The sequence below is a fragment of the Chenopodium album genome, chromosome 23 (genome assembly GCF_948465745.1).
Source record: "Chenopodium album chromosome 23, dcCheAlbu1.1, whole genome shotgun sequence".
Lineage (NCBI taxonomy): Eukaryota > Viridiplantae > Streptophyta > Magnoliopsida > Caryophyllales > Amaranthaceae > Chenopodium > Chenopodium album.
This window is the reverse complement of record NC_137856.1, coordinates 22668105-22690813: the sequence shown is the minus strand read 5'-3', so window position 1 is coordinate 22690813 and position 22709 is coordinate 22668105. Positions and strand designations below refer to the sequence as shown.

The 22709-nt window shown below is 35.0% G+C and overlaps 1 protein-coding gene across 1 annotated transcript; it reads left to right on the top strand.

The window, feature by feature from the left end:
- The first annotated feature begins 9162 nt into the window (after window positions 1-9162).
- On the top strand, window positions 9163-13853 carry LOC145608739 (stem-specific protein TSJT1-like). Its single transcript, XM_081664346.1, has 4 exons — window positions 9163-9467; window positions 10617-10857; window positions 10944-11064; window positions 13473-13853. Exons 1-4 carry the CDS (start codon window positions 9268-9270, stop codon window positions 13661-13663), a joined length of 753 nt encoding a protein of 250 aa, XP_081520472.1. The 5' UTR covers window positions 9163-9267; the 3' UTR covers window positions 13664-13853.
- The last annotated feature ends 8856 nt before the right edge of the window (window positions 13854-22709 follow it).

Below are 22709 nucleotides of genomic sequence, written 5' to 3'. Positions count from 1 at the left end.
TTAGGTGAGATCTCATACTAACTACGGTCACGGAGTCGCGCCCGTGGTCGTTGGATGTTTATTGATGTTTCCGAAAGGAGGCATGGGGTTTTCTTTATTAATGTTCCAAATGGGACATGGGTTGGACAACCTTGTCTATTGCGTAATCCAATGAATAAAAATAATGGTTACCAATTATTAAATTGATGGAGTCTTAGTACTATAAATAGTTGAGTCATGTGTCGCGTCTATAATTTAATGATGCATGATGATTGATTATTAGTAGCATGTTATGGATTTCTTATTTGTTTCGCAGCTTGTATGTACTCAGCTTTGCTAATTGCGTGCTTTTGTGTGTGTTTTTCTTTGGTCATGGCCTTCGCCTTTCAATGACCCTGTGACGATCCAATTTTTACACTTGTAATATTGGGGAGCAGACTAACTACAGGTTCTTACACATTCAACATTCGCATCAAGGTTGTGGGATTTTGAGTGGAGTGTTGGTTACTTTTCACTACTTATTTTGCTACTTACTTTTGAATTCATTAAACTCAATTTCATTTTATACTATTTTAACTAATTTGGGTTTTGAATAAGGGCCTTAAAGGTTCCAAGTTGTAAGATTTAATTTGGTTTTGGTTATTGGTTTTGAAACTTATTTATAATTGATTTAGGTTTTCCGCTGCAGTTTTCTGATATAGCCTTAACGTTTGAACACGTGGCGGTAGCACGCCAGTAATTCTCTTGGATATTTTTCAGGGTACTTACAGGTTTTAAGAGATAATTATTGGGGTGTTACAATTATAAAATAATTTTAGTGATAGATTGGTATCTTTTTTATTTTTATAACTAAATACTTAAGTATTTTAAAATTTTACATTATATTAAACACTATACATAGGAATATTAACCCCGATTAATTTCTCCAGATATTAGATTTACGGTTGTGTGTATGAAAAAAAAGTAAAAAATTGGATTGTAACATAAGTAATTAATGTGTATTTGATACAATTTGGGATAGGAAAACATATATATATTGTTGTGCTTTTGATACATAATTACATAAATGTAGGCATCGTTTAAAGCACGCCTACCGTAAGCATGTTGTGATATGCTTGACACTCATTGGAAGTGGGAAATGATATAATACGATTAGGGGACAAGGAAAGTAGGGAGCCGCCAACAAGTTTTTTAAGGAACTTGTAAACCATTCACGGATCATTTAAGGGAACCACGAAAAGGGACAACGAAGGCAACAACGATTGACCCGTGAAGGTTACATCATTTCATTCATAATCCATGAGTTTACTAACTCTATATGGTTCGGAATCACGAAAGGAGGATCAAGGATGATGGTACGAAGTGAGTCATGCAGTCACATTCGCCCGTATTGGCCTCTACTCGATTCTTATTGCGAAAAGTATTTCCTTGGGATCTTAGAGGCATGCAAAGAAAGATTCAATTTGCTCCAAACTATTAAGCTAAATTGGTTGAATGTTAATGCAACGTATAATTCTAAATATCGTGATCACTTGAATTAACAACATGATTAATAAGGAACCTAAATCGGTCGTCTAATTTATCTTATTAGGCGTTATATTCAATTACATATTCCCTTTAAACATGAATATGGTGATCAACAATTACAACAAAATAAACATCAATATTGGAAGCAATTTAACCATAATATCGTTACTCAAATCAAATAATAATAAACCTAATCATGATAATAGCAACAAGAATAATAAAAAGAGTAATTAAGTGAATTAATTACTCACGTTCCACGTTTCTTTGAATTGCTACATTATGAATAATTCGTTAGTAACTTCAACAAAAAATATATATCAAAATTGAATTTAAACTAAATAAAAAGTAGAGTTCATTTGGTCCAAACTCTCAATCAATTCAACCTTTTACGCCTTGATTTAAGTATGGAACTTCGAGTGTTGTATGGACTCCGGGGAGTAAGAGAGAAAGAAAGAATTGTTTGGTGCCCCAAAACTAGTGAAATTAGCAGCATATTTTTAAAGAAAATATGAGGATTAAAGCACGAAACCCTAGAAACAAAGAGCGTCGTGGAGAAACCCTATAATTTTGCCTTATATTGCCGTGTCAAGGTATTTTTACCGTGGCGCAGTAATTTCCAGTTTATGCGTCTAGGGTTCCTAGTGGGAAGGACTATTTGGTCATGTATCTATGTAGTGTGTGAAAGTGACACTAAAGTTAGGCTGCAAAGGCTAACGGTGTGGAAAATCTATTGAGAAGAGTCAAATGATGGTGACTCTTAGGCTAGGTAGGCTAATGATGTAGGGATCAAGCCCCCAAGTCTAGCTCTAAGTGAATAGGGATGAGCATTGGAGATCCCTTGATATGATCATGGTGTAAGTGTGTGAATGTGAATATGAATGCATTTTTATTACGGCTGCACATCATTGTGAGGTTGCCTACGTATCCGTTAGGAATCAGGCCAAACGTAGCTCTAGCCGAACCTCGCACAAGTGTGTGTATACCTCAAAAAGTTCTTTTTATGGGTTGTAACGTGGTTAGGCTAAAGGTTAAAGAAAGAAGGGGATAAAGGCTCAAGACCCTAGATAAGCCCCCAAGGTGTGCAACTTTGCTTTTCAATCTTTGTATTTTCATGCTTGAGGTTTTCTCACTTTTGAGCTCTCTTTCTTTTTTTTTTTATTTTTTTTTTATTTTTACTCTCTATTTATTTTGCTTTTGCATTTTTTTCATATTCGCATTTTTTTTTTATATATAAGTGTGGGCAATCCTGATCATGCGGTCTATCACTCACTTGGCATTTATGTTTCTCAGGCACGGTACCAAGCACTCGATAAGAGACGCAATCCGAGACGTGTTCATATCAAAGACATTTTCATATCATAAACATTGGAACACTTGCCCTTTTGCACACTTTTATTATTATTATTATTATTTATTTGCTTTATTTTGCTATTTTTTTTTTTTGAAATTTTTGGTAAAATCACTCAAGCTTTGTATTAGAACTTGCATAAGTTGCACATCATCCCATCCCGAGGTTAAGTAGATGTGTGTTGAAGAAAGAAAGGTCTATCATTAGACGAGGCTCAAAGTGGTTTATCCAGAAAGGATTGTATATTTGAAGTGTAAAAGGTGATATGATATGGTTACAAGGGGTGCCTCTAATCATGGGTATACCTTGTACTTAGTTCAGCGTTGTTGTTTTTTTTTTTTTTTTTTTTTTTTTTTTTTTTTTTTTTGCAATGCAATAATCATATGCAAGAAATAAAATGCTCGTTTTATTAAAAGGACAAAAGGAAAAAAACCTATGGAATAAATCTAAGGAAGACAAAGGGTGCCTATGCTATACTTATGGGGGAAAGGTTTGAAAAAAGAAGAAGAAAGCATGAAATCTTGGTAAGAAGCTTGCCTTGTATTTTGTCTCATCATTACTTTTTGTTCTTGTCAATCATATGACTCAAACTCGATTCAACATGCATAGATGGGAAGTGATCATGAAAGAATGAAGGGATTGATATGTGTGGAGAAAGTATGTGGTGAGTGGGAATTGAAGATGATGATGTAGATAGAGAAATATGGAAGAATTAGGAATAAAATGAACCCCCAACTCAAATGACGGAAAACGACTCATGCATGAACCTAATCATGACTATGGTGACATATACAAAGTGTGTGCTAAGACTAATGAGTGTAGGTGACATGTTAAGACTTGTGTCATGACCATGTGGCTATACTATGAGACTAGACTCAAGCAAGAACTAAGTTAAGACTTCACGTATGTGCACTAAACTGGACAGGCTGTGGTATTTTAGTCATAACTTTTGATCTGTGATTTTGATTGGGACGAAACCAACTCCAAATTAAAGATAAAACTCAGGGCTACAGATCCATAGGTTATATGACTCATAGTTCTTCCTATAACTCCGGCTATGACCAAAACAAGTTGACTCTTGTGCAGTATACGGGAATAAAAATCCGTGTTGACTAAAAGAAATTATGACTCGATTTTAGGCTTATTCATTAGTTCAAATTAATTAATTAATTAATTAAAAAAAGTCCTTGAGTCATTGGTTAGTTTATTAAGACTTATTTACAAACACAAGTCAAACCAAACGATTAGTTTAGTCACATATAAGCTATGCACAAGTAAGAGATGCACAAATAGTTCAAGTAGTCACAACATGATGCAATGAGTTTGCAACATAACCATGGCTCTAGTTCTCTAAAGTTCAAGGATATGGGTAACTCAAAGAGGGTCCATGGTTATGAGTCCAGATGCATCGCGCGTAAGCCTTACCTTGGAAGGGTTGGCGCATATGGATGGGACCCCACAAGTTAAAAAAACTTGCTTCCACGGTTTGGTGGATTCACTAGCTCGGATGTACCCCTCGTTGCCAGGAGCGTTCGATTGGGTAGATGGAGTATGGACCCCCAGAGGGTTATGGCCATATGTAGAACGACACATATGGGTTTCAGAAAAGTGAGAAAAACTCAATCAGGAAGTAGAATCGAGCCAACAGTACTAGAAATGGTCAAAACAAGAAGGCAGAGTTCTGGCTCGGTACTGGAAGAACTTGGCGTCAGACTACAGGGACTGTCGCTGCAAAACAACCCTGTTGCCAAGCGATAGAACTGTCGCTAGGCGACATAAGCTCTTTACAGGCGACAAGCCCTGTTTTCTAGAGGCTAGTTCCTACATGCCTTGGCATGTATCTGTGTTCTTAGAATTTTCCAGATTTCGCAGTATTATTTTGATTCTAGTTGTGAAAGATATTTCTCAAATTTCCTACATGTAAAATCCTATGTTTTTGACTCATTTCGGATGGTCTATCCAATGAGGACCTTTTTTATGCATATGACAATAATGTTAATAAAAATTACGCACATGAAAACTTAGAACTTTTCGAGTCTCATCCGCTCATTCTAACTCATTGCCAAAATAAATTTCAGGAATTAAAATAGAAATCCTCCCCAGTGGAGTCGCCAAAAAACTGTAGGGAATATTTCAAGCATCATAACCCCAAGCTTGAACCCCACTGTGATCATACACTTAAGTATGGTGGCGTCCAAAGGGAAAGAAAAGAAAGAAAAAGAGTCGCCAACAAGTTTTAGGAACTTGTAAACCAATCACGAGGTGAAGGTTACACCCCTTAAACAATCCAGGAGATCGTCAACTCTATAAGGTCTGGAACCAAATAGGGTTCGGGGATGAGGGTACGAATCCAATCTACAAAAGAAGCAAGGGACCCGCCCTATAAAATAGGCCTCTATTTTATTTTACTCGTATTCATGTGCGCTTTTTGACTAACATGCAAACAATAGGTTAATCCTAAACCTGTTTATCTATGTTGGTTGAATAACAAAGCTATTATTGGCGATCACTTGAATTAAAATCATATTACCTTAAACCAAATTATTAATTATCTTATTAAGCGTGATTTCAAGTACAAATTCCCTTTAAACAAGCATAAAAGGCTTGATCAAGCAATAACAATAATAAAATATAATATCAAGCAACATAATAATAATCATAATCATAATAATAATCATAATATAATCATAATCATGACCATAGCATAATTATAATAAGGCATGATAAAGCTTAATAATAATAGCAAGATCCTAGGCATGATACTAACAAGATTAATAACAAATCCTAGCATGTCACTAATCAATAAAGATCAAAGCTTTAAACCTAACATGGTACTAACATGCTATCATAATATTAGAAAAAATAAAAAGCATCCTAAACATGATACTAGGAAAGCATAAAAGACATCCTAACATGATACTAGGAATTAAACAATTCTAAACATGCTTTCTACATTGAAAGAGAGTAAACTAATTACTTACTTTGAAGCCTCGTACCTCTTTCTAATAACAAAATACACGCGTTAGTAAACTTCAAATAAAATTAAAGAATAATTAAATAATTAAATTAAGTTTAAACTAGATTTGGACCAAACCCTCAGAAATTATCAACCTTTCACGTCTATGGCGAAGGCAACTTCGAACTTGGCTAGTTTAGAAAGAGAGAGAGAATCAAGTAAGCCTTGATGAGAGTTGATGATCAAAAACAGAGGTCGAGGACCCTATTTATAAGAAAAATAGTCCGAAAATTGACAGAATTTGATAAGGAATAAAACTACACGTTGTCGCCAGAAATACACTCTGGCGACAGACTTGTCGTTTGGCGACAGCCTGGCTTTCACGCGCTTTCCACGCGGAATCCGATCTTTAACCAAATTTGATCTACGGAATCCGTACAGAAGCTAAAAACGTATAATTAAAAATAATAATAAAATAATAATATTTTATTCCAAACCATATTAAAATAATCATTAATCCTAACTCTATTAGAATTTAAAAGAACCTTCTAGAAACTTCTAGAAAGTTATAATTAATCCTAATAATTTTAGGAATAATAATTAGCATTGGGCCCTCCTCTAGATCATTGGGTCGTAGGTAAAATCTAGTTTGGGCCCAGTTTAGTATTTTGGCCATAACTTCCTTATTATTCATCGGAATTGGGCTTATAATATATCGTTGGAAAGGTCTTTTCAAGCCCCATCCAACTATACTATTATTGGATCCTTATCATGGACCAAACTAAACTGGATTGGACGTTTTCATAAAATAGTGTGGGTTTTCGAAAACAGAAAGAAAGATTTTTAATAAAAACTAACCGCAACACTTGACTTTACACACTTTCACCTCATTCGATCATTATTCGACGCAAAAGGTATTCATCACTGGATTTGGTCTTGGGGAGACACAAATGGGTGTCTACAATTTTGTTATTAGAAAGAGGTACGAGGCATCAAAGTAAGTAATTAGCTTACTTCCTACTTTTTTAGAAAGCATGCTTATGTTTAATTAATTCCTAGAATCATGTTTAGGGTATTTATTATAATCCTAGTATCATGTTATTATGATGTCTTTATTGCTTTCTAGTATCATGTTTAGGGTGCTTCCTATTCTTTCTATCATGTTAGTGTCATGTTAGGACTAAAGCTTTGATTTTTATTGTTTAGTGACATGTTAGGATTTGTTATTAATCTTGTTAGTATCAAGCCTAAGATCTTGCTAATAATATTATTATGCTTAAATGATGAAATTATTATGATGATGAATTGTAGGGTTTATAATTATTATTATGTTGCTTGATGTATATTATAGGTTTAAAGGGAATTTGTACTTGAACTCACACCTAATAAGATAATTAATAATTTTATTTAGGCCAATATGATTTTAATTCAAGTGATCGCTTATAATAGATTTGTTTCTGCATTAATATTCAACCAACATAGATTAAATAATTAAATAGGTTTAGGGTTAACCTAATGATTATATGTTAGTCAGAAAGCGCACATGAATACGAAAAAAATAAGTAGAGACTTATTTTATAGGGCGGGTTCAATCTCTTTTAGATTAGATTCGTACATTCATCCCCGAATATCCAGTCATAGTTCCGGACCACTATGGAGTTAGCGATCTCTAGGATCGTGAAGGGGTGTAACTTTCACCCTGTGAACGATTTACAAGTTCCTAAAACTTGTTCGCGACTCTTTTGCTCTTGTTTCTTTCCCTTTGGACGCCACCATACTTAAGTGTATGATCACAGTTGGGTTTAAGTTTGGGATGCTTGAATTTATTCCCTACAAGCGAGGAGGAGGAAGAAGGAGATTGATACAGCGTGAGTGATTAATGTTAACTAGAGTTCATAAAGTTAACTCAAGTAAAAAGCAAATTACATATTTATCCTTTAATAACTAGTTGAGCAATTGGGGCTCCCTCCAACTCTATTAACAAACAACCTACTAGATCCACCAAACAATCACTTAAAAAGAGGGAGTTCATCAGCATTTAGCCATGTAGTCGGTGTGCCGGTAGACGAGAAAGGCGCGGCGGCGTTGTAGGAAAAGGGAAGTAGGTCGCCGGCGAGGAGGGGTGGGGGCCAACGAAGGGGGGTGGGGGAGCTTAGCACCGCTGGGGGGGGGGATTGGAGTTGGTTGTTGGATGTGTAGTTGGTACTTCAAAATTGATTCCATTCTTTTAAATTAGATAAACAACCTATGATAAATTAGGGAGTTTCTTTACATTCTCCCTCTTCCCCTTTCTTTTAGTCAATCCCTTCCCCCTTTACGAACCAAACGACCCCTAAGTGTTCCCCTGTCATCTCCCCATACATAAGGAATTGGTCAATTTGGGGGGAAAGTTCAATGTTTTTTGAAATAGTAGGTGGATTAAATAATAAAAAAAAAGCATAATTGTTGCTAGTTATTACTTAAATGATAAAATAGCAAGTAGATGTTTCCAAATTCGAGTTTCTCATATTACAGGGTCAAATGATCTCATTACATTAAACTTAACTCCGCCCTCAATAGCAACATTATATGCATTTTTAGTACACTTTAATTTCTTAACAAACCCCACTTACACATATTATAGCAAATCTACAAACTCAATTGCATAAAAGTATAAAACTCCACGTGAATCAAAGTGCTGCATTAAAATAGGACAATAGAATTATCTATTGTTAAAACAGAAATACTTGCGTGGACCTGGTTCACAATAATATTATTGTGGACCCGAGGTTTATACACACGCAACTGACATTATATTGAACATAGTGACCTTTATTTTTAACATAGTAACCTTATTTTTAACATAGTAACCTTTATTATAAGTTGTATAACGTTTAATACTATTGTGAACTTGAAGTACGACGTTATGACCTTAATTTTAACATAGTGACCTTTATTATTAATATTGACCTTATAAAATATTTCATTAAAAAAATTAACCTCTTATAGCCTATATATTACCAAAATGACTTTTATTTTCAACATGGTAACCTTCATTTTATTATAGTGACTTTTTTTTTTAATTAATAAAACAATCATAGTTTCTCTAATGTTAGTGGTTCACAATAAATTAGTGTGAACCAGGTTCATTTAAGAATTTGTATTGTTAAAAAACAAAATACCAAAAAAAGATTATCCACTTTTCTCCCTCCCTTGACAGAAAAGACATTTTAAATATCCACTAATCTGTATTTTTAAGAGATTATCAATCTAATCCGTATTAATTAGATTATCCATTTCAACCCTAATATCTCGCTAATTACCGGCAATCACGCTCATACACTCAACCATAAATACTCATCGTATCATCCTCATTTTCTCTCTCCATTCTTCCCCGACGTTGACCAATTATCTTCATTCAGAGTTTCAGACATCATCATCTTTTAATCGATCGATTTTCTGACAAAAAATTGCAAAAATGTTGGCAGTTTTCGATAAATCTGTTGCACAATCTCCTGATGAATTAAAGAGTCCAAACCCAGAATCTGTTTTCGCGTTGAAAGATGGAAATTTGGCTCAACATTTCTCATCTGTTCATCCTAATGCTGTCACCATTAATCTTGCTCAATCTGGGTTTATTTCTTATTCCAGCGATAAACAGAACCCTCTTCTTCCAAGGTTATTTCACTGTCTTTTCTAATTTGTTGCCCCAATTTGTTTTCTGGGGTTTTATTCTTATTTTGCATTTGATTTTATATATCTTGTGTGTTTGTTTGTTTTTATTTATGTGATTGATTTGTTTTTGCACTTGGTTTAAATAATTTTTTGGTTTTTTGTTTTAGTTTATGTGATTGATTTGTTTTTGCACTTGGTTTAAATAATTTTTTGGTTTTTTGTTTTAGTTTATGTGATTGATCATTTTTGCATTTGGGTTTTTCTTTTCTTATGTTTTTGTTGTCATCATTTGTGTGATTGATCTGTTTTTGTCGTAATAGTATTGGGTTTAAATAATTTTTTGTTTTAGTTTATGTGATTGATCATTTTTTGCATTTGGGTTTTTCTTTTCTTATGTTTTTGTTGTCATAATTTGTGTGATTGATCCGTTTTTGTCGTAATAATATGAAGTTTTGTTGTTTTTTTTTCCTTGTTTTTATTATTATTGTTGATCTATATTTCTGGGCTATCTTGCTGTATCTATCTCTTTTGTCGTGTTAGTATGCTGTTGTTTTCCTGTAAAAGGGAAGTGTAGGGTCTTATTCTTGAAACCTTTTTAATTTTCTTGTGTTGATACATATTTTTTAAAATTGTGATTAGCGTTGCAAAGATGTTAATCTTGATAAATAATATGTTGATGTAAATCATTGAGTTCATAAAATGAACTGACATTTTGTACCTTATCTTTATGAATGGGTGTGTAATTTGAACCATTTTTATGAAAATTTTGTCTGGTATTTCAAAGTATATTATCTTTAAGTTGTCTAAAATTTTGATGATGTGATAGTCTAATGCTTGTCATCAATATTGGTCACGGTTTTAGCTCTTGTGTTAACTATTCCGAAAATTATAATTAAAATTAAATGCACCATTCATGATTAGGCAACAAATTTTTGTTGAAATTATGGCATTAATATGTTTTGATTAATTACATAATTTGTTTCAAAATTTCTGACTCTTACTAAATTCTGTCTGCTGCATTATCATTTCTTGGCTTAGTTTTGGACCAACTGACAAGCATTCTTGTTATTTTGATGATTTTTTTTATTATTATTAATATTTTTTTTTATTATTATTTTTGTCTATTAGCTGATCTAAGTTTTGTCTGAACAGATTATTTGCTGTAGTGGACAACATATTCTGCTTGTTCCAGGGCCATATTGAGAATTTTGCTCCTCTTAAGCAGCAGTATGGATTAAGCAAAACAGGCAATGAAGTCAACATTATCATTGAAGCTTATAGATCTCTGAGGGATAGAGGTCCTTATCCTATAGAGCACGTCATAAGAGATATCCATGGGAAATTTGCTTTCATCCTATATGATAGTGCTTCAAAGAACTCATTTGTCGCTGCTGTGAGTTTTATACCTACATCTAAAATTGTCCCTGGCTGTGCTGTACCCAACTCTATCTGAGCTTGCACCATTGTTGTTTGTTGCAGGATCCTGATGGGAGTGTTCCATTGTTCTGGGGAGCTGATTCTGAAGGCCATCTTGTTGTATCGGATGATGCAGAGACTGTTAAGCAGGGATGTGGCAAATCTTTTGCTCCATTTCCAAAAGGTGCACTCCATATATCATCCATCTATCATTTGTTTCCCTCCTTTTTCTAGTTGTTTCATGTCTTTTTTTCCTGATGTTATGTCACATGACAGTGCTCTGACTTTATAGAAATGCATCACTTAATTTAGTAGAATAACATAGGAATTGTCCTAACTGAACTTGTGTGGTTAGATGACTTGTTATGACTTGATTCCGAATTACAAGAAAGTAAAAGTAACATCCTATGTTAAAACTAGAGAATTTAAAATTTTTGATTGCTACTAAAAGTGTCAAACATTGTTTTTATTCACCCTTCTTCCTTTTGTATCAAACATATTGGCCCTCACTCTCATCAATCAGAAACCTTTGGTGGACTTCACCTCTGTTTTATGCATCAATTAATTACAATGAATACAATAACTTGTGATGGTTGAGAGAATTCAGAGATAGTGGACAAGGGTTTAATCTTTGCAGTGGTTGCATCCGTATGGTGATCACTGGTGGTTGTGTTTCTCCCTAGACCTATATTTATAAATTGATATGTCATAGCCCCAGTTTCCTACCTCTCATCATCTTATAATCTCCCATTTTCCCACTTTCTAATATTTTAGTGATTAAAGCAGAAGTATAACAATGATGAGCAGCCTCTTTGTGCTATTGATGATTAGTGTTGCTGAAATTTGGTTTGCATATACTGCAATTGCGATTTTGATCGTCTAGAGAAAGTTAAGTGAGATTTTGAATTCAGAGAAAGTTAGGTGAGATTTTAAAGAATGCAAAAACTTATAGGTCAAATAGTACATGAGTACATCTAGATCACATTACTGTAACTAACTTTGTTTTCTCCTCGCAGTATCCATATTCCAAAATGTTCAAACATATACATAATATATTTATTGTTTTAACAAACAATAATTCTTTGTACAATATTTTACAGGTAATAAAAAATAATTAGATAAATATTTCTGTCTGATCTCTGTTTGCATTAACCCCTTGACCACACCCTACAACTCTTTTATTTAATTCTTCCATTCATAATTTCTACTTTCAAAGAACAACTGAAGTCCCTAAATCAAATAGTTTTACCCTTTGTGGTAATGAGTAAAGACTCTTTAAGAGTTATTGATCCAATATTATCTCCCACATGATAAAAGTTACTTTCACAGTTTGATTTTTTTGGGTTCAAAAACTTAATGACAAGCACAGATAATGTTAGAAATTTACAATTTAGCAAATAATTCAAATAATGAGATTGATGGTGATTTTCCCAATATTTAATTACTCACTCCGTACATAAAGTATAAAAGTATATAAAACAAAAGGAAGAGTTTAATGAGAGGAAGAGTAAACCTTAATTTCCATCTCAGCATGATGCTTAATGAAATCTAAGAATAGAAGTAGAATGTAGACTGGGGTGATGATATGATCAAGTTCTTTAACACCTCTGGTTTTGTTTACAAAAATTCGTCTTCTTAAGCATTGCTGAAGGGGCTTGTTTTGATTACACGATCAAGGTTGTGCGACTCCTTTGTATACTCTCTTTTTCTTCCGCTTTGCTTCCCTTCATCAACTCTAAAGCCAAACTCCAACTTTCTTTCAGTGTGATGATTTACCTGTTTCTTGAACTTCAGGAAGTTACATGATAAAACAATAAAAAGAGCAGAACACGAACCTTGATGGCTAAACATGCTGATTTAGTCAAAATGTTAATGTAAAACAAGTAATCAAATATCATAATTATATCCATTTATCCATATGGTACATGGAAACATTATATAAAATATACTAGAATATGTTGTTAATGAGTAGAGGAATTGGTCTGTAATGAGTTGAGGTCTCAAGTAGCCATTAATTGATTAATTTTCTTATCCTACCTCCTCGTTATTACATTTCACTAGCATAGAGGTATAGAGTATGTATGAAAGTAGAAGCTGTTTGTTAATAATATTTGTAGTTGTTTGGAGAGTAAATATACATTTTAAGTCACACAGATTTTAGGTTATATCTTTATATTTATATGTTGGTGTTTCAGATCAAGCAATAGTTTGTTCACAGCCGATGTCCCATAATGGGTAAATTAGATGGCGTGATACCTACCACGTTCCATGAGATTAACATGGCTACCTGAAGTTTAGTTTGAAGACCCATGCAAAAAGCTGGAAGCTCTGTAAATTGTACAGGCAGTGCTTTCTTATTTTAATTATTTTGGGAATCGAGGGGAATTGTTGTTGCTTGAAGTTGTCAATGGCACTTGATTTTGAAGGCCTTGGTCTTTAGTTTAAATAGGGATAGATGGTTCTCCTGTCTGCCTACTCTGAGTTTTCAAAAGTTTCTGCTTTAATAAAATGTTTAAAATATTAATTTTCAAGTTCTGTTGACTTTTCTAGCCTTTGGATTGACTGTATTCAAACTAACTGTGTTACTGCCAGGTTGCTTCTTTACAAGCTCCGGTGGGTTGAGAAGTTACGAGCATCCACGTAATGAGTTAAAGCCAGTGCCCAGAGTTGACAGTTCTGGTGAAGTCTGTGGTGCTAACTTTAAGGTCGATGCAGATGCTAAGAAGGAATCACTTGGTATGCCCAGGGTTGGAAGTGCTGCAGACTGGTCCTCAAACTACTGATTGACTTCTGATCGCAGGGGTTTTCTGATGTGTAATAATTTCTTGAGATCCCTTTACTGTGAACGACTATTACTAGGGGTTCTAAAACCATATGTAATACCAGCTAGGAGAGTTGCCTTTTATGCTGTACCAAACTGATAGTCCTAGCTGTAGCATATATGAGGAAATAATTGTTACAGACTTACTGTTACTTTTGCTTCGAATTGTAATAGAACAAGTTTCACTGAATCATGCTAGAGGTAGACCATGATTGTGCATGGTTTATCTATCCTCAACTTCTTTCATCAATTTTGATTTCTTTACTAATCAACCAAAGCAGAGAAAGGAAAAAATAGCAGTGTGCAATTTGATTTACCCTCGAAAGATAACTGTTTTCATTAAAGCTGCAATGAATTTATACACGTTTGATTTAGATTCCCATTACACATATAGATGAGAGCCAAACAACTTAACAACAAAACTAGTAAAATGGCTTCTTTTTTCCTTAATGCTTATAAACTGGCCGTAGATAAGAATGTCTTAAAGAGTTAAAGCTAATAAAATGGCACTAGGAAAACGAGGCTACTGTCTGGTATACAACACATTGATTTGATTGTCTGCTAGCTTCAGTCCTTTGCATCTGCGATTCCAACTGGTGTAATCTGGAATACGCGCTGCTGCCAAGGTGATTATAGTACTGTGATGAATGAGAATTTGTGATGATGCAGAATGTTTCAATTTGCATTAAATAGTAACACGGGTATCAATAGTCATCCGTTTCATTTTTTTTGATGCAAAAATTTATCCGTTTCATGAGGAAGTAGTAATGAAGTACAGACTACGGAGTTTGTTACGGATAAGGATATTAGCGAGTAGTGCTACACATACAATGGTTGTATGTGGGTCAAGTATACAACACCACTTATAAATTGTCTAACTCATCATAGGCAAAAAAAATGGGAGGGAATTTTTTTTTTGGGGGGGGAGGAGATTTTTGGTGTTTCACATCATGTAGTACTAATGGGCGTGATTTCTTGTTGGTGAATTATATTGGCGCCATACTACTACGTTACCATAAAAAAATGTATAACGTTATAGTCGTTATCAATAAATACAAATTTCTTACTAGAGGTGATGACGTCCTAGTTAGCATCATTAATGAAGAGAGAGTTTTTACAAAAATTGATTAATATTTCATTTGACATTATTTTATGAACTACCAATCAAAAAATTATTATAACCAAACCAAAAATTTTTTATTTTTTATTTTTTATGCTCTTTCTATAGACATCTAATCGATATTCTTTCAAAAATATTATATAGTTGGACAATTAAAACCTTAATATAGTTTTGTGTTTTTTGTATCTTCATCCCATAGCTAAAAAAACTATTAGAGGGTTAAATATAATAAAAAAAATGGAGGGCTAAAGTAAAATATTGAAGGGTTATAATAAAAAAATTAAATGACACACATAAATTCATCATCTTTTCTTAAAAAGTGTTGATGTGGTTTTAACATTTTAGTTACTTAAGTTTATTTCAATGTTGTGAAGATAAAGGATTTAAAACAACAAGAAAAAAAAAGAAAAAAAATAACAAGGTATGTTACTTAAAAATTGTCAATTTTATTTGTGATAAAAGAAAAAAAAATTTATATTCGGGTGTAGACACCCATTTGTGTCTCCCCAAAACCAAACCCAGTGATGAATGTTTTTCACGTCGAACCATAATCGAATGATGTGAAAGTGTGAAAAGTCAAGTGTTGCGGTTAGTTTTTATTAAAATCCTTCGTTTTGTTTTCGAAAACCCACTCTATTTTATGAAAATGTCCAATTCAGTTTATTTTGGTCCATAATTAAGGTCCAATAATAGTGTAGTTGGATGGGGCTCGAAAAGACCTTTTCAACGATATATTATAAGCCCAATTCCGATGAATATTGAGGAAGTTATGGCCAAAATACTAAACTGGGCACCGGTTAATTATTTAAATACGGCCCAATGATCTAGAGGAGGGCCCAATATTAATTATTATTCCTAAAATTATTAGGATTAATTATAATTTCCTAGAAGTTTCTAGAAGATTCTTTTTAATTCTAATATTATTAGATTTAATAATTATTTATTTTAAAATAGACTTTTATTTGGAGTAAAACATTATTTTATTATCTTAAAAATACGTATTTTATCTTCTGTACGGATTCCGTAGATCAAGTTGGTTAAAGATCGGATTCCGCGTGAAGAAAACGCGCTAATACAGGTTGTCGCCAAACGACAAGTCTGTCGCCACGCGACAGACCCTGTCGCCTCGCGACAGAGTCGATTCCTGGCGACAGCGTGTAGTTTTATTCCTTATCAAATTCTATGTTTTCCGGACTATTTTCCTTATAAATAGGGTCCGAATCTCTGTTTTCAGAATCATCAACTTTCATCAACTCTCATCATCTCTCATCAACTCTCATCCTTAATTCTCTCTATTCTCTCTTGAGCAATATAGTTTATTCTTTCTCCCTCTCTTTCTAAACTAGCTTTTTACAAACACAATTCCGCATTCACAAGATCTTGAAACACCTAGCCAAGTTCGAAGTTGCCTTCGCCCTAGACGTGAAAGGTTGATAATTTCTGAGGGTTTGGTCCAAATCTAGTCAAAACTTTATTTAATTTGATTTCAATTTAATTATTTAATTGTTCTTTATTATTTTCATTGAAGTTTACTAACTTGTGTATTTTGTCATTAGAAAGAGGTAGGAGGCTTCAAAGTAAGTAGATTAGCTTACTCCCTATTTCTTTCAATGTAGAAAGCATGCCTATTATTGTTTTATGATTCCTAGTATCATGTTAGGATGTATTTAATTCCTAGTATCATGTCAGGGTGTTATTTTATGCTTTCTAGTGTCATGTTTAGGGTGTCTTTACTTATTTCTAATATCATGTTAGCATGTTAGTACCATGTTAGGTTTAAAGCTTTGATCTTTATTGCTTAGTGACATGCTAGGATTTGTTATTAATCTTGTTAGTATCATGCCTAGGATCTTGCTATTATTATTAAGCTTTATTATGCCTTATCATGCTATTATTATCGTTATTATTTAATTTTGTTTGTTATTATGTTGCTTGATTTTTATATTGTTATTGCTTGATCACACCTTTTATGATTGTTAAAGGGAATTTGTACTTGAAATCACGCTTAATAAGATAATTATTAATTTGGTTTAGGCTAATGTGATTTTAACTCAAGTGATCGCCAATAATAGTTTATTTGTGCATTAATATTCAACCAACATAGATCAAACAGGGTAGGTTTAATATAATGTTTGTATGTTATTCGAAAAGCGCACATGAATACGAGCAGAACAAAGTAGAGGCCTATTTTATAGGGTGGGTCCTTTCTTTTGTAGATTGGATTCGTACCCTCATCCCCGAACCCTGTTTGGTTCAAGACCTTATGGAGTTGATGGTCCTTTTGGATTGTCTTTTGGGTTTACAAGTTCCTAAAACTTGTTGGCGGCTCTTTTGCTCTCTTTTCCTTCCCTTTGGAACGCCACCGTACTTTAGTGTATGATCACAGTGGGGTTCAAGTTTGGGATCATGATGCTTGAAATATTCCCTACAGTTTTTGGCGACTCCACTGGGGAGGATTTCTATTTATATTCCTGAAATTTATTTTGGCAATTATTTAGAATGAGCGGATGAGACTCGAAAAATTCTAAGTATTTCATGTGCGTGATTTGGTTAACATTATTTTCATATGCATTAAAAGGTTCTCATGGGAGAGCCCCATGAGTCAATACCTAGGCATTTTACACGTAGGAAATTTGAGAAATATCTTTCATGACTAGAATCGAAAAGATGATGCGAAATCTGAAAAATTTTAAGAACACAGAAACTTGCCAAGGCATGTAGGAACTAGCGTCTAGAAAACAGGGCTTGTCGCCCGTAAAAAGTTTTCGTCGCCTGGCGATTGAGGCTTTTTTGCGGTGACAGTCCCCGTAGTCTGGCGCCAAGTTCTTCCAATACCGAGCCAGGGGTCTGCCTTCTTGCTTTGACCATTTCTAGCATTGTTGGCTTGATTTTACTTATTGATTGAGTCATTTTCTCATTTTTCTGAACCCATATGTGTTCTACATATGGATATAACCATCTGGGGGTTCCTGCTTCACCTGCCCAATGGAATATCCCACTATCATGTGCAAAGTTCAAATTTGGGTACGTGCAAAGTTTGTGAATCCACCAAACCATGGAGTCGAGTTCGATTTCATCACGAACTCGCGGAATCCTGTCCATTCGCTCCAACCCTCACGGTAGGCTTGTGTGCAATGCATATGGATTCATAACCATGGACCTTTTTGACTTAACCCATATCCTTGAACTTTAGAGAACTAGAGCCATGGTTAGGTTGCAAACTCATTGCATCATATTGTGACTATGTGAACTACTTGTGCATCCTTGCTTGTACATATTATATATGTGTTAACCGTTTGTTTGACTTGTGGTTAAGACTAAATAAACTAACCAATGACTAAAGGAATTTTTTTAATTAATTAATTAATTAATTTGAACTAATAAATAAGCCTAAAATCGAGTCATAGTTCCTTTAAGTCAACCCGGATTTTTATTCCCGTATACTGCACATGCGTCAACTTGTTTTGGTCATAGCCGGAGTTCTAGGAAGAACCACGAGTCGTACAACCTATGGATCTGTAGCCCTGGGTTTTATCTTTAATTAGGCGTTGGTTTCGTCCCAATCAGAGTCACAGATTAAAAGTTATGACTAAAATACTACAGCCTGTCCAGTTTAATGCACATACGTGAAGTCTTAACTTTGTCTTTGCTTGAGTCTAGTCACATAGTCTAGCCACATGGTCATGACACAAGTCTTAACATGTTACCTAAACTCACTAGTCTTAGCACACACTTTGCATATGTCGCCATGACCATGTCTTAGGTTCATGCATGAGTCGTTTTTCCGTCATTTGAGTTGGGGGTCCATTCTTTTTCCAATTCTTCCACATTTCTTCATCTACATCTTCTTCCTATTCTCCACATACTTTCTTCCATATCTCATCATCTACATCATCTTCCCACTCACTACATTCTTTCCCCATACATATTATTCCCTTCATTCTTCCATGATCTTTGTCCATCTATGCATGTTGAATCGAGTTTGAGTCTTATGATTGACAAAAAAAAAAAAAAGTAATGATGAGACAAAATACAAGGCAAGCTTCTCACCAAGATTTCATGCTTTCTTCCTCTTTTTTTTAAACCCTTCCCCAATAAGTCTAGCATAGGCACCCTTTGTCTACCTTAGATTTATTACATAGGTTTTTTTATTTTGTTCCCCTTTAATAAAATGAGCGTTTCTTCCCTCACATATGATCATTGCATTGCATTGCATTGCAAAAAAAAAAAAAAAAAAAAAAAAAAAAAAATCGCCGAATTAAGCACAAGGTATACCAATGATTTGAGACACCCCTTGTAGCCATATCATATCTCTCGCCCTTTAAATATATAATCCTTTTCTTGATAAACCACTTTGAGCCTCGTCTAACGATAGACCCTTCATTTTTCAACCCATATCTACCTAACCTTGGGATGGGATGGTGTGTAACTTATGCAAGTTCCAAATATGAAAGTTTGAGTGATCTCAAAAGAATAAAATGAAAATAAGTAAATGAATAAAAGTGTACAAAAGGGCAAGTGTTCCAATGTCTATGATATGAAAATATCTTTGATAAGAACACGTCTCAGATTGCGTTTCTTATCGAGTGCTCGGTACCGTGCCTGAGAAACATGAATGCCAAGTGAGTGATAGACCGCATGATCGAGATTGCCCACACTTATAAAAAAATGCGAATATGAAAAATGCAAAAGCAAAAAAAAAGAAGAGCAAACAAAAAAAAGAGAGAGCTCAAAAATGAGAAACCTCAAGCATAAAAATACAAAGATTCAAAAGCAAGGTTGCACACCTTGGGGGCTTATTTAGGGTCTTGAGCCTTTATCCCCTTTTTTCTCTAACCTTTAGCCTAACCACGTTACAACCCTTAAAAAGACCTTTTTTGAGGTATACATACACTTGTGCGAGGTTCGGCTAGAGCTACGTTTGGCCTGATTCCTAACGGATACGTAGGCAACTTCACATTGAGGTGCGGCCATAACAAAAATGCATTCATTTTCACATTCACACACTCACATCATGATCATATCAAGGGATTTCCAATGCTCATCCCTATTCATTTAGAGCTAGACTTGGGGGCTTGATCCTTACATCATTAGCCTACCTAGCCTAAGAGTCATCATTATTTGACTCTTATCAAATAATACTTTTCATACACTTAGCCTTTGCAGCCTAACTTTAGTGTCACTTTCACACACATCACTCATCACTTGTAATCATCATTGTATCAAAGTATGAAGTGCTTAGCCTCCGTGCCTAAGTTACCCAAATACTTTCATAATCGAGTCAACTAAGATTAATCCTTGCAACTTGAGGGACAACATTGAACGCATATACTTGATTAAGCTCATTCAACATGCACCATTAAACACTTCGATTCTTTTTCGCGTCCTTCTTTTTCGGGAGAAAGTCGGTACCCTCCACAAAAATGACGGAAAATTTTTGCTTTTTTGCATTTTCGAGTCGCACATCACACACGAGTCATGTACATTGAGTCATGTTGTGTCATATCACATCGAGTGGAGTCTAGCTAACACATGTGTCAAACGCTTTGAGTTAAGTCATGTCAAATCAATGAGTCAAGCAACACTAAGCCTTAGGTCAACCCTAAGATGATAAAAGATGAGCAAAGTCCTATAGTCTGAAATATAGATGCAGGTACATTCCAGCGAGCAAGAATATTTCCGGATTTTTTCGAAAAACCGCGAATATAGATGTATGAAACTTTTCCAAGGCAATGAACAGCAGCAGTAGCAGTAGAAATGGAAAAGGAATCTGTCGCCAAACGACAGGTTTGTCGCCTGGCGACAGAACGATATTGCGGCGACAGAAGGTTCTGGCATGCGCCAGTGCAGCGACAGATTGTGTGGCCCCATATTGGATTATGCGGACCTTTTACAGAAATTTCGGGTTCCTTGGTACGCCAGTTAGCCCCTCTAAGCAATTTGACATGATTTAGTAATCGGCTCGATTACAATCAACAATAAGTGATCGACCTGACAAAAGATTGTCTCACTTAGCTTAAAGCGCCTAAGCATTGGCTCATCGCAAGCACCGGAGTAACGGTTCACAACGATTTCCTAGGATGGAAGATGATTTGAAGGTTCAAGAAGACAAAGCCTTCAACAGGGGGCTTTAAGATTTAAAAGAGTCTATTGCTTGGATTTGAGAAGGGCAGTTTGAGATGAAGCGACCTTCAATAGCTTTCACTATGATTGGGGAGGTTATTATTAGATTTGAGAAGAACGATTCAAGATGAAGCGGTCTTTGACAACGCTCACTAAGATTGTGAAGGTTATCACTTGATTTGAGAAGATAGCACGAGATGAGCAATCTTCGACAACGCCCGCTAAGATTGTGGAAGTTGTCACCAAGATTTGAGAAGATAGCACAAGATGGGCGATCTTCGACAATATCCGCTAAGATTGTGGAAGTTTTCACCTAGATTTGAGAAGAGCGGTTCGTGATGAGGCGGTCTTCGACGACATTCACTAAGATTGTGGAAGTTGTCACCTAGATTTGAGAAGAGCGGTTCGTGATGAGGCGGTCTTCGACGACATTCACTAAGATTGTGGAAGTTGTCACCTATATTTGAGAAGAGCGGTTCGTGATGAGGCGGTCTTCGACGACATTTGCTATGATTGGGAAGGTTGTCACCATGATTCAAGGAAAAGCTCGAGATGTAGAAGCAATGATAGACAACGTTCCCTAGGATGTGGAGTGTTGTCTCAAATTTTGAAGATGGCGAAGCAAGGTCACCTTCGACGGTCCCTCAAGGTAAAGAAGAGATTGTCTATAGCGGCGACGTACTGCCGTGGCGACATACTGCCACAACCTGGAAGATGACGACATACAGTTATTTTCGACGATATTCCCGAAATACTGTGGAGGATTGTCACCAAGAATATTGAAGATGACGACGTACGGTTACCTTCAATGATAGCGTTCACGAGATACTGTGGAGGTTGTCACAAACAACAGATGAAGCAGCAAAATGGTTACTTTCAAAGACGTGTGCTCGACGGTGCAAGATACGCGTTTCTTAACTCTTTTATCTGTTTAACTAACATTGTTTACAGGTATCGGCGTTACAAGAATGATTTGGAATCGCAGAACGTTTTGAATCATTCTCCGTCCCTATCGCTACTTTGACTTTTGTTTTCGAAACCTAAGTTTCTCCAAACTCAGTCAAAGTGGGGGCTTCTGTAGACACCCATTTGTGTCTCCCCAAAACCAAACCCAGTGATGAATGCTTTTCACGTCGAACCATAATCAAATGAGGTGAAAGTGTGAAAAGTCAAGTGTTGCGGTTAGTTTTTATTAAAATCCTTCTTTTTGTTTTCGAAAACCCACTCTATTTTATGAAAATGTCCAATTCAGTTTATTTTGGTCCATAATTAAGGTCCAATAATAGTGTAGTTGGATGGGGCTCGAAAAGACCTTTTCAACGATATATTATAAGCCCAATTCCGATGAATATTGAGGAAGTTATGGCCAAAATACTAAACTGGGCACCGGTTAATTATTTAAATACGGCCCAATGATCTAGAGGAGGGCCCAATATTAATTATTATTCCTAAAATTATTAGGATTAATTATAATTTCCTAGAAGTTTCTAGAAGATTCTTTTTAATTCTAATATTATTAGATTTAATAATTATTTATTTTAAAATAGACTTTTATTTGGAGTAAAACATTATTTTATTATCTTAAAAATACGTATTTTATCTTCTGTACGGATTCCGTAGATCAAGTTGGTTAAAGATCGGATTCCGCGTGAAGAAAACGCGCTAATACAGGTTGTCGCCAAACGACAAGTCTGTCGCCACGCGACAGACCCTGTCGCCTCGCGACAGAGTCGATTCCTGGCGACAGCGTGTAGTTTTATTCCTT

Bases quoted from the DNA above. Each gene is read 5' to 3' on its own strand.
- LOC145608739 (XM_081664346.1), top strand. From the start codon at position 9,268: ATGTTGGCAGTTTTCGATAAATCTGTTGCACAATCTCCTGATGAATTA. The intron at 9,468-10,616 runs GTTATTTCACTG...TTGTCTGAACAG, and splicing joins CAGAACCCTCTTCTTCCAAG to ATTATTTGCTGTAGTGGACA. The intron at 11,065-13,472 runs GTGCACTCCATA...TGTTACTGCCAG, and splicing joins TTTTGCTCCATTTCCAAAAG to GTTGCTTCTTTACAAGCTCC.